Source organism: Lupinus angustifolius, chromosome LG09 (assembly GCF_001865875.1).
Source record: "Lupinus angustifolius cultivar Tanjil chromosome LG09, LupAngTanjil_v1.0, whole genome shotgun sequence".
NCBI classification, from domain to species: domain Eukaryota; kingdom Viridiplantae; phylum Streptophyta; class Magnoliopsida; order Fabales; family Fabaceae; genus Lupinus; species Lupinus angustifolius.
The window spans coordinates 6012086-6028832 of record NC_032017.1 but is presented as its reverse complement, the minus strand read 5'-3'; the positions used below and the strand labels follow the sequence as shown (position 1 = coordinate 6028832).

The 16747-nt window shown below is 35.2% G+C and overlaps 2 protein-coding genes across 3 annotated transcripts; one reads left to right on the top strand and one right to left on the bottom strand.

Annotated features, from left to right (window-relative positions):
• Window positions 925-7479, top strand: LOC109357283 (histidine--tRNA ligase, chloroplastic/mitochondrial). Its single transcript, XM_019601128.1, has 11 exons — window positions 925-1287; window positions 1907-2002; window positions 2878-2966; window positions 3112-3241; window positions 3687-3779; window positions 4494-4568; window positions 4830-4947; window positions 5706-5848; window positions 6567-6695; window positions 6860-7023; window positions 7136-7479. Exons 1-11 carry the CDS (start codon window positions 988-990, stop codon window positions 7272-7274), a joined length of 1476 nt encoding a protein of 491 aa, XP_019456673.1. The 5' UTR covers window positions 925-987; the 3' UTR covers window positions 7275-7479.
• Window positions 8539-14975, bottom strand: LOC109356827 (ABC transporter B family member 1). Of its 2 annotated transcripts, XM_019600387.1 has the most exons (12): window positions 14638-14653; window positions 14588-14607; window positions 14117-14556; window positions 13949-14003; window positions 13676-13851; window positions 13370-13570; window positions 12970-13229; window positions 12397-12713; window positions 12047-12270; window positions 11139-11512; window positions 10278-10992; window positions 8539-10053 (listed from the first exon to the last, which is right to left on the bottom strand). In XM_019600387.1, the coding sequence occupies exons 3-12, from the start codon at window positions 14549-14551 to the stop codon at window positions 8770-8772; spliced, it is 4041 nt and encodes a 1346-aa protein (XP_019455932.1). In that variant the 5' UTR covers window positions 14552-14556; window positions 14588-14607; window positions 14638-14653; the 3' UTR covers window positions 8539-8769. The 2 variants fall into 2 exon arrangements, with proteins under 2 accessions (XP_019455932.1, XP_019455931.1); XM_019600386.1 differs by having other exon boundaries at window positions 14117-14975.

The window sequence follows — 16747 nt, the reverse complement described above, 5'->3', positions numbered from 1 at the left end:
TTCATATAACTTAATTTTATCAATCTAGTTGCTAGACATAGAACTATTTTGGTAAAGTGTTAGTATATATCAAGACATTGACAATTGACATAATTGAGGTGTGCACTTAACTCAACTTCATATACACAAACTACGATACAGATGTGTGTTTTATGAGTCATAATTCTGATCTTTTGTGTAAGGTTACTAAACATAGAACTTTATTGAATTAGTTGCTAAATTGACTAAAACATTAGCTTTTAGCAGTTTTGATATCTATCGTTGTGGAAGAGTTATTCTTGAATAGTTTTTTTATAAATATTTCCAAATTTATGAAAAATGAATAGAAACTCAATCACACATCTAAATTTCAACACATATCATTATTATAATTTTATATTATATAAATAAATATCATCAAAAGCCATTTTGAAATTTTTGTTCATCCAAAAACATATTTCCAGACATATTTTTTATTCATTAAAAAACTTAATATATTATTTTTCGTTCGAAATTATTTTTTCTATATAACCAAATGTATTATTCTTTAGAGGTATCAAATATTTGATATTTTAGTATATTTAGAAACCAAGTAAAACCTTACACTACTATACAAACACTTTTTTGTTTCCAGAAATAGATCTTTAGTATTACTCAATGGGCAAGAAGCTAATCAGTTTTAAAATGCATAATTTCCTCCCCATTAAATGTCACTCATCTCATCGTTTTGTCTCGTAGTTTGTGTCACTTCATGTGTCATGTGTCACTTCATGTATCATGTGTTTGTGATGTCAGAAAAACATATTTAAGTTAAATTTAACTATTAAATGAACTCGTAAAACCTTATATCATTAGACTAATGTATGATTGTTTTCGGCTTTTCCGATAAACATATTATTACCAAACCTCCACAAAAATTAGGTTGGGTTTGATATCTAATAATAAAAGGCCCAATAATTTGATATTCAAATGACTCCTATCCAACTCAATTGAGGATTTGAATCCGCCATGGCTGCAACTCCATTCCTTATTCTTCAACCTCGTTTCAACTCGTACATCAACCCTCTCTTTCGTTCACTTTCCTCTTCACCTCTCTCATTCAATGCCACCACCGCAATTCAATCTTCTCTCTCTCCACCCTCCGAAACTCAATCCTCCACCGCCGCCGGTAGGTCCGGCGCGTTATCTCCCGCTCCGCCTCTCTCCGGCGCCGTTCAAAAGATCGATGTGAATCCTCCCAAAGGAACGCGTGATTTCCCGCCAGAAGATATGCGATTGCGTAACTGGCTATTCAGTAATTTCAGAGAGGTTTATATCTATTATGTTGTGTTTAAGCTTAAATGATATTGCTATGCTATGAATTATGATTGAGTTTGTTTTTTTTTGTGTGCTTTGAATTATCTTAGCTAACTTGAAATTAGTTTGAGAATGTGAATTTGGTTCAAGAATGAAAATGAGTCGAATATTAATTTTAGCTCGTTAAATAAACTAGCCGAGTGTGACTTTTGAGTGTACATATAACTTACTGTCATGTCCGAGTGTTTGGAGTTATTTTCATTTTGATAAGCAGTAAAAACTTATAGTGTGTTTGACAATGAAAATAAGTGAATAAAACAACTATTTAATGTAACTAACAGTAAACAGCGAAGTATAAGAAAAGCTAAGAAAATGTAACTAAACTAAGAGTAGAGAGAGTAAACAGAGGGAAAAGAAGAATATTGAAATGAATTGAGTGTTTAGAAAAGAGTACAAAGTTTATATACAATAGCTATTTACTGTAACTAACTGCAGAATCTTCTAGAGTATCTCTCTGATGAGAGTAACTACTCTTAACTGACTACAATTAACCAACACTCTTATATAGGTTATACTAATATGTTTGGATGTTTTGTTACTGAATTTTTGGTTTTGTTGTTGTGAGGATTAGGTTTCGCGATTGTATGGGTTTGAGGAGGTTGATTTTCCGGTGCTTGAAAATGAGGCATTGTTCACTAGGAAAGCCGGGGAGGAGATTAAGGATCAGGTAAGCTAATTCTTTTGCTTTTGTCGTTTTTGTTTACACTTGGAAAGAACCTGAGTTGCTGAGTGAGTATATTATATCGATTAATTATACTCTGATGAATGTGAGGATATGTGGGTTTGAATTGTTCACATACTCATTAATATTAAATTGGACATAACTTAAGTGTTTTGCTTTAAGTGTTTGTGAATGAGGTGTTGTTAGTCAATAAAAATACACTATGTGTAAGTTTGCAACAATTGTTACAGACTTACACATCTATATTCTTATTGTAAAACAGAACCACAAGTACATAGAAAACAGCACATAAGTTTTTCTATATTAAAATTTCAGCAGTGCAAGCTGCAAAACATGGACTGAAACTCTTAAATCCAAATTTTATTGGTTTCTGACATCATTTCATCAGCATTTTCACACACATGATACAACAACAACCAAGCCTTTATCCCACTTGGTGGGGTTGGCTACATGGATTGAACAATGCCATAATACTCTATCAAATTATGTTCATTTACAAAGCATTGATCTATAAGTCTTCCTTAATCATTTTCTGACATATGATGTTAGAAAATGGGTATGATAGTAAGCGCTTAGTTGTTAGTTTAATATTGTTTGCATTCTATCAAACCAAATTAGGTATGTGAGACCCATACAATAATTGTTGATTTGTATTCCGGTGCTGCTTGGTTTTTGCTTCTATGGCATTTGTTGCACACAAAAGAATTATTGGTCAGTTTGCTGTTCTGCTTAAAAAAGTTGGCACTGTGACAAAATATATTTTTTGAAGAAAAAATAATTAACATCAAAAGAGAGGAGACAGAAAGTACAAGAAGGAATTTCAATAATATATTAAAACATCTACATTTCAATATGTGCAGCTTTATTGTTTTGAAGATCAGGGTAGACGTCGTGTTGCACTGAGGCCTGAGCTTACTCCTTCTCTAGCAAGGCTGGTGATACAGAAAGGGTAATGTCCATTTGATTTGCTAAATTTTGGGTTTCCTATATTTTAGTTTAGTCCATGTCTGAAAAATTACAGTTTCACATATCTAGATGCTTTTTTTTAAGTGGATGCCAAACTATAATCTTTATTTTTGTTCTATCCTTTCCAGGAAGTCTGTGTCACTACCATTGAAGTGGTTCACTGTTGGGCAATGTTGGCGGTATGAGAGAATGACAAGGGGGCGTCGTCGTGAGCACTATCAGTGGAATATGGACATCATTGGCGTTCCTGGGGTTATGGTATGTGCTGCCTGCTATACACACTTTTTGAAGTAATGGGCTGTCCTCTTTCTGGTCATATGTTTATGACTGGTCCAGAAAGCATGGCACTGAGGTGTCATCAGTTCATAGATGTGACATTTTATTTATGTAAGTGTTGCAGTTATGGGAGACCCTTTGGAAAGTAATCACTTTCTTTTATTCATTCTCCATTCTCTTGTGACAACAAATGAATTAGTTCCATTTTTTAGTCACAAAGTAATGGAAATTTCTGAATGTTGATCGTAATGAAGCCTGAGATGTGTTTTTTATTCATATTATCTTCAACATGCTTTCTTCGGTGAATTTTCATGGGTGGTTCACATTGTGTGCCTTTTTATAATTTTGAATGATGGTACTGATGATACTATTGAGGGCATTAGACTGTTATCTTTTGTTTCCTCTCACCTTGTTTCTTATATTGTAGGCTGAAGCAGAGCTTATAGCTTCTATTGTCACATTGTTCAAGCGAATAGGAATTACAGAATCAGATGTTGGATTTAAGGTTTCCAGTCGAAAGGTGCAGACTCTATTTTCTTCATATGAATGATGTACCTACCTCCTTCCATACTGTTGTTTGTATTGCATTTTCTAGAGTTATGTACTTTTAAGGGTTTCCATTGATTATATTACTTAAAGACAGTCTCAAGAGTCGGCTCAATTGGTAGAGTTGCCGAACATTAAGCATGATGTATGGATTCAAACCCCCACAGCTGCACTCTCCCCCCTCCCGTTAAAAAACATATGCCCCTAAAAAGGAAAATATTACTCAATGTCTGCTGCTAAAAACTGTCTGTTTTGCTGGGTGATGAGAAGGCTTCAGTTTCAACACATGAGTATTTATAGATTAAATTTTCAAAGCTTGGTGTAGTTGACTTGGCTTGGTTTATTAGGACTAATGACCCATGACTGCAATAGACCTTTACGGCTATGCCAAAAGTTTATTATAATGTAAGTCCTTACTAGGCTTGTGTTATTTAGATTTTAGAATTCTTTTTACAGCATGCTCCTTTTCTTCATGTAATGACATGATTAATTTAGAATATGTGAAGTTTTATTCATGTAGTTTGTGTTATTCTTCATTGTGTTAACCACAGTTTTTGCCTGTAGCTTCTTTCACCTCTGTAGGTAAGCACATTCTGCAATAAACTGCATCAGTCCTGACTTTTTTAACTTATCCACGTGGTTCTTAGGTACCGCTTTGGTTTTATGATTTCCTTTCTCTCTGTTACAGGTTTTACAGGGAGTATTAAAGTGTTATTCCATACCTGAAAATTTATTTGGCAAGGTCTGCGTCATTATTGATAAAGTGAGTTATCCATATTGTTGCTAAAAAATTATGTTTGGCAAAGATACCATGAATTCTACTAACCAATAAATCATGTTCATTTTATGCTGCTGGTTGGTTTTTTCTTTTTGGATCCATGCGGTTTAACCCCCTATGCATTCATGCCTATCTTTGCAGTGACTGAAATTTCACGTTCTTGTGCTTTATGTTGTCTTTTTTATATAATGGTAAGTAATGATCTCAATTCAAATTGTGTTTAATAAAAATATATTTTTATTGCAGATTGAGAAGATTCCAGTTGAGGAGATAAAGAAAGAGTTGAAGGTTGCTGGTGTGTCAGAAGAGGCTGTCCATGAGCTATTAGAAGTTCTTTCTGTAAAGTCATTGGCAGAGTTGGAAGGTTCACCCTCTACAGTTAATTGATATTTAAGTATTACAAATTTCCTGAAAATCATATTTTGTTTCTTGCTATAAAGTAACCTGTTGTAGCTTGGTGCTTGAAAGCAGGTTTACGATAAGAGTATAGACGCAAGCCTTTGATGCTGATATATAATTGCCCAAGTTAGCATGTGCATAATGAAAACTGTATTCTTGTTTCATAGAGAATTTCTTTATTTTTCATTTATTCTTACTTTTTTATAAAAGAAAAACTTCATTAAGATGAAGAGAAGCTGATTGCAAGGAATTGGGAGCATAAGACAAAATAATATATAAAAATACTAAAAGAGAACAAACAGAGAAGAAACCATCAACGAAGAAAAGCTGTCTAGATTTTCAGCATTTCTGAAAGAGAAACCCCTTTTAAATGACCACTGGCTTCACACCAATTAAAAGCCAAGAATTACACTCCGATGATGCAAGGACGTCCTTCGTTTCTCTTTTTATGGAGGCTTTGTCTTTCTTCTTCTGAATATTCTGGATGAAATTTTGAAATCATGGCTCATATTATTATGGCCGGCTACTTGAATTCATTTATGCTTCTACAGATATATTTGTTTATTTTGGGTTGCATACTTGCATATCATGTCCTAAAAAATTCTCCCTGCCTTTCCTTTTTCTTGAAGCTCATCAAATCACCATAAAGTTCATATACTCTGCATTAGTTTGTATAAAGCAAATCATACAAGTTATATGCAATCTAAATTTTGTTGTATTCAGAGAGAGTCGGGAGCTGTGGGGAAGCAATAGCTGATCTGAAACAACTATTCTTACTTGCTGAGAAGTTTGGCTACTCAAAATGGCTTCAATTTGATGCATCAGTTGTTCGTGGCCTTGCTTACTACACTGGCATTGTATTTGAGGTTTGATTCTCTTCATAGTCAGTACTTAATAGTCAATGGTAATTAGATGTTATTGTTTACATGAATATGAATAGTTTAGAACCTTCTTGGGCTAAGTTCTTGCTTGTGGATTGCCTCTGTTGCAGAACTAGATATTTTTTGGTAATGACCTGATTCTGTGACAATTATAAAGGTTTATTCAAATGTTGAGAAGTTCCTTAGGTCATTCATGTGTTTTAAAATTTATACTCTTCAGGCATAATTGCACTGAAAACATGTATAATAGTTAATTAAGTTTTAATATATGTAAGCTTAAGTGCATGATGAAAAGTGAAAACCACAATCTTAGCTGAAGCATGTAAGATCCTTGGTGATCGCATTGGTTCATGATCTCCAAGAAAATAAAATCATATATGGAATCCTATCCCCTGGCACTGTACTTTTTTTCTGCTTAATGAATTCTTTATTCTATAAAAAAAATGGAATAAAAATAGTACATTCTATTAAAAATATAAAACTTCCATGTTGCGAATGATTGCCGATGGACCAAAGTTCTAACTGATTATATTTTGCTGCAACGAAGTTGTCTTCACTATGCCTTCCACTTACAGTTATAGAGTCAGAAAAACAGACTGCTTTTTTATTGCGCTTGTTCTTATTATTTCACTAATTTGTAGCTATGGTGTAATTTGGCTGTTGTATTTCTTTCTCTCTTTCAAATGATTAAATTCTTCAGTAGGGTTTTGACCGAGAAGGAAAACTGCGAGCTATCTGTGGTGGTGGCCGATATGATCATTTGTTTTCAACTTTTGGTGCTGATGACATTCCTGCCTGTGGTTTTGGATTTGGTGATGCAGTCATAGTGGAAGTAAGTCTTTAACTTTTCAGTAGCAAGGAGAACGGGAAACCACCTAATCATGCATCATATCAAACCATCTTTTAGTGCACATGATATCTTAACTAATGCCTCTACACTTATGTTTACTCTCTTTTACCCTTTTCACCTATTCTCGATTTACCTTTTCTAAATAGTTGCTCAAAGAGAAGGGTCTGCTACCAGAGCTCAGCTTAGAAGTACATAACATTGTGTGTGCGTTGGATGAAGATCTTCAAGCTGCTGCTGCTATGGTTGCTAATATTCTTAGAGAAAAGGGACAGAGTGTCGACTTGGTTTTGGAAAGCAAACCTCTTAAATGGTATAAAGATTATTCACTGATTTTCCCCTTTCCTTTTTTGAAAGCATGCCTTGATGGTCTATTAATCTTGCCTGGATCTTTTATTAATTTCTTCCTTTTTATTATTTTCTAGGGTTTTTAAGCGGGCATCCCGAACAAATGCCGAACGGCTGGTTATAGTGGGGAGTTCCGAGTGGCAAAGGGGTATGGTCGGTGTCAAAATTCTGTCTACTGGTGAACAGTACGAGGTTAAACTGGATGATCTAAAATAAAGCAGAATTTGATTTTTCCAGATATGTATTTGTCTTATTATACTTTCTAGGGTTTTTAGACATGTAATTTTCAGTCAAGTACTTCACTTATGCCAAATACCTATTTTTTCTATCCCCTCCTTGTGTATATGTATGAGCAGAAGGCCATACTATATAAATCAATGGGATATTTTAACTTGAAATCTTGAATTGAATAATTTGTTTGCATCTTACTTGTATCCATACTAATGATGCTTACACCCAGAGTTCTATAATCAGTACAACCATTTTCTTTCAGATCTAGAATGCTGCTATATTTAATGTAAGTCCATCCATATGATGATATTTCCGAATTATCATTACTTTAGAATAGGTAGGTTAGATAAGGTTGTTTCTGCTTTAAAGAGAACTGTGTGTTGATTTTTGTCCCTGTGGAGCCATAAATATTGGAAGTCTATTGTTTCTTGCTTATGCCCTTGACACAAATTTCAGTAGCATAGGAATTGTTGTAGTGAGTAATTAATTAATCATAGAAAATTCTATGCATTTTGTAGATTTGTCTCTATGATACCTCACAAAAAAACCAACGTTCTTATTTGTTATTTGCTTGAACATCTTTTGTCCAATTCTATCAAATGTGAGAACGGGGATTGATAAGTATTAAATATTCCTGCTGAAGAAAGCTGCCATAATTTTAGGAGTGTGAAATTTATGCACTGTCATTGAAATTTATGCACCTTCAATGCTGGATGATTCAATGACAGTGTTGTTGATGAGTCCACGATGGTTAATATATGAATGATGGATGATTCAATGACATTGTAAAAAACATCTACACTATCGGTATATACATATTAAATCCTCATCGTAATACATCAGTGTTTTTGGGCTACCAAATGTTATTTTGGGCTCATTCATATTCAAACCGAAACAGGCCTCAACATCACATCAGAAAGGCACAAAATACTAGGTGCATGCCAACTTCAATGTCAATTGTCAATGCTGAGTGGCAAACAAAATCTCCCTTGCATTTGAAGGTTTAGATCTGATTAGATTGAATGGGTATCCAAAAAAGAAACATTATACAATGCCTAGTTTAATTGAATGCTCTAATTTTTAATAACTAGTCTATTTGTAAGCTAATATCCATACTTACCCTAACTTGAGTGCGTGATTCATGAGTATGTGATTTCACTTTCTACATTAATTTCATGAGACCTTTATGACGGACCTTGATATGCGTACATGGTGCAATGAATTCATTACGTAGGATAAATGAGAGAAATATGTAACTATGGTTAAGCGTTCAATAAATTCATAAGGTTGAGAATCTATTCACCCATTTCAATTTGGTTGGTGTTTTTGTCTGTCATTTCCTCAGTAACATTCACAATGACAAGAAGATACATTCTTGAATAGGATAAGGATGATACACAAACTATACTATGTTCAAAACAAAAAGCCAATAATTAAAATTGGTATTATGGCAATTTACTTCTATAGCATGTAATTTCTTTTAGCCTTCTCTGTCATCATCTTTTGGTCTCATTGAAGAACTTGAGCCTGAGGCCATTCCAATGACTTGATTGTGTGTGAACCTTTGTAGTTGAGTCATCCTTGCATAAATCCCATCCGGGTAATTTTTCAACAAATGTGAATGTGAACCTTGCTCAGCTACTTTCCCATCATCAATCACAGCAATCACATTAGCATTTCTGATAGTTGATAGCCTGTGTGCAACAATGATAGTTGTTTTTCCCGACGAGGCACGGTCTAGCGCCTCTTGAACAGACCTCTCGGATTCAGCATCAAGCGCACTTGTTGCCTCATCAAGTAGCATAAGCTCAGCCTTCCTCACAAAAGCGCGAGCAACTGCTATTCGCTGTTTTTGTCCCCCGGATAGTTGAACCCCTCTCTCGCCGACAAATGTTTTGTATCCATCTGGCAGGGATGATATGAACTTGTGTGCATTAGCAAGAGTTGCTGCTTCAATTATCTCAGCTTCAGTAGCTGAGTCATGACCATAAGCAATGTTTTCATAAATAGTAGTTGCGAACAGGCATGGCTCCTGCGGTACCACTGAAATGTGCCTTCTTAGGGACTTAAGGTTGTATTTCCTGATGTCCTTTCCATCAATCATGACCCGGCCGGATGTCGGATCATAGAATCGTTGTATAAGTGCAATGACTGAACTTTTACCACAGCCACTAGGTCCTACAAGGGCAAGAGTCTTACCTGCTCTTGCACGAAGACTAAGGTCACGAAAAACTGGCATGTCTGGTCGAGTAGGATAAGAGAAGTCTACATGCTTAAGTTCAACTTCACCACGAAGGCGATCAGGTACAGGTGTAGCATCCGGATCATCTGGCTCAATTTCAGTTCTGCGGTCAAGGAGCTCAAAGACTGACCTCATGGCTCTACCTCCCTTGATGAAGTCAGGAGCCAGGGTTAAGGTTTCAGCAGCACCATTAGCAGAGACCATGAGAACCATAAAAACTTGGATTGTTTTAGAGAAATCAGAGATGCTGTGCTTCACAAGCCAAGAAGCATACCAAAGACCAAGTGCATAGGAAGCATAAAGTGCAAACTGAGCTATTCCATATCCAATTCCAGAGATTTGCCCCGTCCAGAAGCACCGTTTTAGCGGAGTTTGAAGGTTGGATGTGAAAAGGCGAACAATTTTTCTTTCTGAATTGAATGCTGCAACAGTTCTCACATTGGCTATAGCCTCTCCTGCTAGCTGTGTGGCCTTGGCATGAGCAGCTTCCATGTCACCAGAAAAACCAGTAATGAACATTTTCTGCACAAATCCATAGTAAAAATATTAATACAGAAAAGGGGTAGATGTACACAGCCTTACCCTCGAAAGCGAAAAGGTCGTTTCCAGGATTTGAACCATGACCTCACGGTCACAAGGCAAGCAACCCTATGTTGCGTTGAAGGCTCACCCTCGACAAATTATTAATAGAAATGAAATAAAATTTAATGACAAAGAAAGTCATATAGAAATGTAAAAAAGCAGACCTGTAAAACAGTGGCGGCAACAACAACAGGGAAGACAGCTACAAGGACAAGGGCGAGGCGCCATTGCAACACAAACCCTGCAGTGCAAGCAACTAACATAAGTGCAGTGTTCTGCACAATTACTGAAATTCTATCTCCAATTGCTGATCTGACATTATTGGCGTCGAGAGAGAGCCTAGCAGCAATCCTGCCACTCTCGTTTTCCTCCTGATCGAACCACGCCATTTCATTTTGTAGCACTGCCGTCAGCATTTTCTCCCTCACTCGTTTTGTGAGATTTTCCCCAACAATATCCCAAAAGAAGTGTTGCAATGTGTTGAAGAGAAGTGCAGCTGATGAAAGCCCAATCAACAAGTAGCAGTACTTCTCTATTTGTCGGATCATGAATCCGTGGTCTGGATTGTAATACACACTGAGGACAGCACTAAGAACATAAGCAAAGAATGCACTAAGGGATCCACAAACAACAGAACCTATAGAGCCAATAAAAGCATAAAGCCATTCAGGAGAGTTCATTTTCGCAAGTCGCCAGAAAGAACTGGCTTGCTCTTTGAATGCAAGCTTTTCGTGCCTGTAATTTGGATGTGATGCATCAAGGGACAGACTAAAATCAGAAGTGGAGAAATCGGACAGCCTGCGTGAGTATGGTGACCGGCCATAAGAAGAATTTCGAGTAATTATGGGTGAGCTTACAGAGTTTCTCGCACTTGAAGGTCTGCAAATGAAAAAATTGACATATGACAATATTTCTCAACTTAGAATATGTAGTAGTTAAAAGATGGAAAAACAATCTCTCATGAACAATGAAAATGAGCTTCGAACAGTTTTTCAAAGACAATTTTCAACAACGGGGAAAGCTACCTTGCACTACTCTTTCTTGCATTACTCATAGCAGTTTCATGCGCCATCTCCTGCATCTTTATAAGCTTGGCATAGACTCCATTTTCACCTTTAGAAAATAGCTCATCATGAGTTCCAATTTCAGAAACACTTCCTAGCTGAAGTACAGCTACAAGATCGGCTTTGCGAATAGTGGAGAGGCGATGAGCAATTACAAGAGTTGTTCTACCAATCATGAACCGATCAAGGGCTTCTTGCACCAGCTTTTCGGACTCAGAGTCCAGTGCACTTGTTGCCTCATCTAGGAGAAGAATTGCTGGGTTTTTCAGCATTGCCCTTGCTATTGCTATTCTTTGTTTTTGTCCTCCTGAAAGTTGAAGCCCTCTTTCTCCTACCTGCATTACAAAATACTTCATTACTTATTCTTTGTTTTTGCCTCATCAATTTTTTGTTTAACAAATTGTCAATTTTCCAAGAGTCTTATAACAATCAAGATGGAGAGAAAATTTATTATCAAGATGGAGTTTTACATTGCGGTCGCGATTGTTGTAATGGTTGCGGTTACTGCGATTGTGGTCATTGCAATGTGGATTGCGGCTGCAGCGGTGTGAATTATTTTGTGATTAAAAAAATATTTTGAATTCAATGCAGCATGATGCAGTTGCGTTGTGGCCCGATGCGGCTGCATTTTTGTGACTCGGAGTCACACCACAATTGATGTGTGATGCGGTTGCCGTGGTCACCACAACCGCAATATTGCGGCCGCATCAAGTGATGCGGTCCACAATTTAAATCACTGATAGGACTATAACTTTATTTTAAATCTATTAGCAGTTTCTGCCCCCATCAACTTTATCCAATCTTGTTAAAGTGATCACTATCATGTAAACAACCCATTTAAGAAGAATAAAACTTCTATGTTGACTAACCTGAGTTTCATAGCCTTCAGGAAGTTTGATGATGAATGAATGAGCATTAGCAACCCTGGCAGCTTCTTCAATCTCAACCTGGTCTGCATCTGGCCTGCCCAATAGTATATTTTCTCGAATTGTCGTAGCAAATAGCGCCGGTTCTTGGCTTACTAGTCCTATTTGCTGCCTCAGCCATCTAAGCTTCAATGTTTTTATGTCATGCCCATCTAACAGAACTTGTCCTACACACAATTTGTTCAACAATGTAACTATAACCAACATAAACTTCAATTCCAAGTCTCAAATTTTGCAAGTTAAATTCACACTAAAAAGTAATCTAAAACTATTTAAGATGGATCAAAGTTTACCTGAAGTTGGGTCATAAAATCTTTCAATGAGGGAAACAACTGTACTCTTGCCGGAACCACTGCTACCCACCAAAGCTATAGTCTTGCCAGAAGACACATTCAAGGAAAAATCGTCGAGGATCCGAACGTCTGGTCTCGATGGATATGAAAAATCTACATTTTTCAGCTCCACAAGTCCCATAATACCCTCTAGTTCCAAGCCAGATTCACTGTTTCGGTCTATACTCGGCTTGTGATCAATTATATGGAAAATTTTGGCTGCAGCAACTCTAGCTTTGGTAAATGCAGCCATGCTTGGCGCAGACTGGCCTAAACCCCTGTGTGGATTAATGTGTTAAACGAGGTTAAACAATTGAATCACTAAGGGCCTATTTATTTTAGGAAAACATTTTCTTTGTTCATTAAGAACTACAAGTATATCACTTCTTTTTGCCTTTCTTCATGTTCTCAAAGTTGGTACAGGAATAAAAAACAAAGAACATTGTTTTCATTGTTTCGGGGAATATAATCGAAGCTGTAACCATTAAAGAAAACAGACATTTTCACAAGCCAATAAAAAAACACAGTACTCACAATCCACCAATCATAACAGCAAACATGGTTGCAATGGCAAGTCCTCCGTTGGTATAGCCGTGCCTAACTAGATAACCTCCATACCATAGCAGAAGCGCATAACAGCAGAAAACAACAAAGTAAGTGGCACCCAATCCCATTCCCTTTGCAAAACCAGTTTTGTAACCAAGCTTCTGAGCAACCTTCAATGCTGATGAGTAGGCCTGCAATGCTCTCGACTCTCCAACAAAGGCCAGTACGACTCGAACTTGTGCAACCGTCTGTGATTCGGTTCAATATCAACAACAAGCACCCCATATGCAGAAACAATTAGATAATAGTAAATGCTGTAACAAGGCTGGAATTTTGGTCTCTAACTAGTACTACTCAAAAATTGGGACTTGCAATTTTGATCTCATACCTGTTCCGCGATGTTGCCGGCTTGAGAAAGAGATTCCTGGCTTTTTCCAGAGAGCTTGGCCAAGGTGATGGTGTGAACGGCTCCAATCACAGCTATCATAGGGACTACAGCAAGGGTTACTAGAGCCAATTGCCATACAGCAGTGAAACCCACAACAAAACCAGAAACAAATGTTGCCATATAGTGGATGAAATTACCCAACTGCATATGAATCAACAAACAATAACCAAATTCAACACTAGTCACATAAAAATGGCGATAATAAATCGACAAACAAGTTCAATTCACAACTAGGATGTGCTCAACCTTCTCACTGATAGCATCTTGGACCATGACAGCATCGGTATTGATGGCGAAAACAACATCGGATGTTCGAACCTCAGTGTCGAAGAACTGAATGTCCTGGTTCAAAGCAGCTTCCAAGTACTCGATCCTCATCTTCGTTGATTGGCGCTCCCCGGTCCACATCCAACATGAAATCTCTGCAATAAATTCAACCTTTTTTACATTCAAAACCTTAAAATTGGCAACACAGAATCAAAATCCAAAAAAATAAGGAAATTAAAGTGACTAATTAACCTGCCCATGAAGATGCCCATATAGCAGCACCAACCACAAGGAAGTAAAATGCATACTGCAAACATAGACCTTTCAGTAATTTTCACTTTCACTTTCAATACAAAATGTGAATCAATCACAAAAAAACATACAAGTTTGAATTTTGAGATACTGGTAGTGTTGTATTACCTTGACAACTTCCTGGGTCATTTTGTTAACATCATTAGCATTGGAACCGAAAGAATTAACAAGATCGGCGAAGAATCGAAGGAAAAGAGGCAAAGAACAACCATGTACAACAGCTCCAACAGTTCCAATTGCCATGAGAATGTAATCCAACCCATCAGCAAATCTGAAAAGGCTAACAAACCCTGTAGGATGAACACTCTCAACCTTTGTTTTCTTCTTCACTCCACTACCATCATTGTTCTTACCATCACCACCATTACCAATAGCATCATCAAGAACACCATCAACATCTTTGTTGGGTTTTTGAGATAGAGAAGTATCCATTTCTTGGTGTGGTGTGTGAGATTGAGAATTAAGCTCAATGCCTTGCATTTCAGACCATTTCCATTGCTCAATAGTGTTGGAACAAGAATCTTCTTCTTGTGACATTTGCATATATTCTTTTTCTTTCTTATACCCTTTTATGCAAACAAAACAACTTCACTCTCCTTTTATTGTTATTATTACTTCACCTCACTCTACAACAACTACTACTTCTACTCTATGCTTATATAAACACTTATTCTCAATTTTCTTCTTATTATCTCACTCTTCTTCTTCTAGAACTTGGTGTGTGTTGTTGCATATACTTCTCTATAGTCTTATCTATCTTGGAAGAGTAGTGAGAAAAGGTACAGTGTTAAGAAATGTTAACATTGCTTGTTATATAAAAAACTAGTAACAGTGACATATGATGTTTGTGCTGAGAACCTAGGCTCAACACAAATCTGAGAGAGGAAGAGAAGAATGAAGAAAGAAGAGAGAGAAATAAAGTTTTGATTTTGATTTTCTACCCGACAACAACATCACATAACTCTCTCAAGACTTAGAAGCTATTCTTTTGACTGCAACATATATTCAATCAAACCTTAAATAATACTAAAAAAAACTAAATTATTGAATTTTTGTACTACTAAGGTATCAGTTATGTATAAGTAACTAATCCATTTTAGGCATATAGATATCCATTTTAATAGATGTTATTTATAGGGATTGAATTTTTTAACATTTTAATCTTTTGATTATTGAATGAAACTTTACATCATTAGACAAACATCTATAATTATATTCGGAAAGTGTTTTGTTAAACTTGTGACAGTTGATCAACGTAACAAAAACTTTCTCATTAAAACAATAAAAATCAAACTCATTGTAGTATATATTTAATAAACTCAATTATTTACCCATTATACGAGCATATTTATATTTGTTAATTTTCATGTATATTGTACACTAAAAAACAAAAAGACCATATATGAACAATTATCCAAATAAGTTAAATAAATTATGTTCTGATTAAAGATACGAATTTTAAAATATGCATTCTTCTTTTCATGCATAAAGATACATTTAGTTAAGAATCACTTTAACCCAAAAATATGTAAATAATTGTCAATGATAATCAACATGCTACTAGCTAAGATATCTTGAAAAAAAATTAAAAGGTTGAAGGACTTTAAACCAACATGGTAACCAATAAGTTGTCGGTCTAGTGGTGTAAGGTTTCAATGGATTTTCAAAGTCGAATGTTTAATTTCTGGGAACAACACTTGTTGGGAAAGACAACCACAAATCCCAAAAGGGATTATGTCCTTACCCAAAAAGATAAAGAGATATATTGTAATACCAAAAAAACCAACATGTAATAGCAAAGAAGTGATTAAAAACCAGAAATGTGTGTATTCATATGCTCATACAAAATCTAAACAATAATTTGTAAATTTTCAGCAATATTAAAACCTTGGAACATTTTTAGGTGTATTAAAATTGAAGCAACCTATGTACCACTAACAAATTTGTCAGGCAATCCTCAACATATCTAGAGATTCCTCTAATATTTGATTCTTCATTTTTTGTGTGAAAAAGACAGCTACATAAATTATTTATATAGGGGAAACTATCTCTAATCAAAGTTTAATTAAAATATTACAACATTTTTAGTATTCTATTCAATATATTAAATTAACATATGTTTCATCAGACACTGAGCTATTATTATAAAATAGTTAAAATTAGTGAATTTAAAAAGTGACTATTTAAGCATTATAAATTATAAATATATACTTATTATTGATAAACGTAATTGATAATTTGATAATGTAAATTAATTTTTTCTCTAATTTATCTTTATGTATATTTTATATTTTAAACTTATATTATATTTTTATTATCCCTAAATTTATTATTACTTATAATAAATTTAGTATTACTTATAATAATAAATTTATTGAATCTAAATTTTAAATATTATGTAATATAAGATGGAAAAAAGAAAAACAATATGGTTTGTTGCTTAACTTTCACGTTTACTCTGTTGTGTTGTGATGAGTGTCTGAGTTATAGTACCCTGACTACCCTCTCTATCTTTGGGAATTGTCAAAGAGAATCACCACTTCAGTTTCTACTAAAAAAGTAATAATAAAATTTTCACTTGTTTTAGATAGAAAACAGTTGTAGTTATTTACTATAGTTTACTCGTGAATTGTTAAAAAAATAATGGGTTGACATTCTCTCTTTTTTCCACATAATTTAAATTCGATATTTAATTATATATTTTCTTTAATTATTATTTATTTTATCTTATTTTCATGT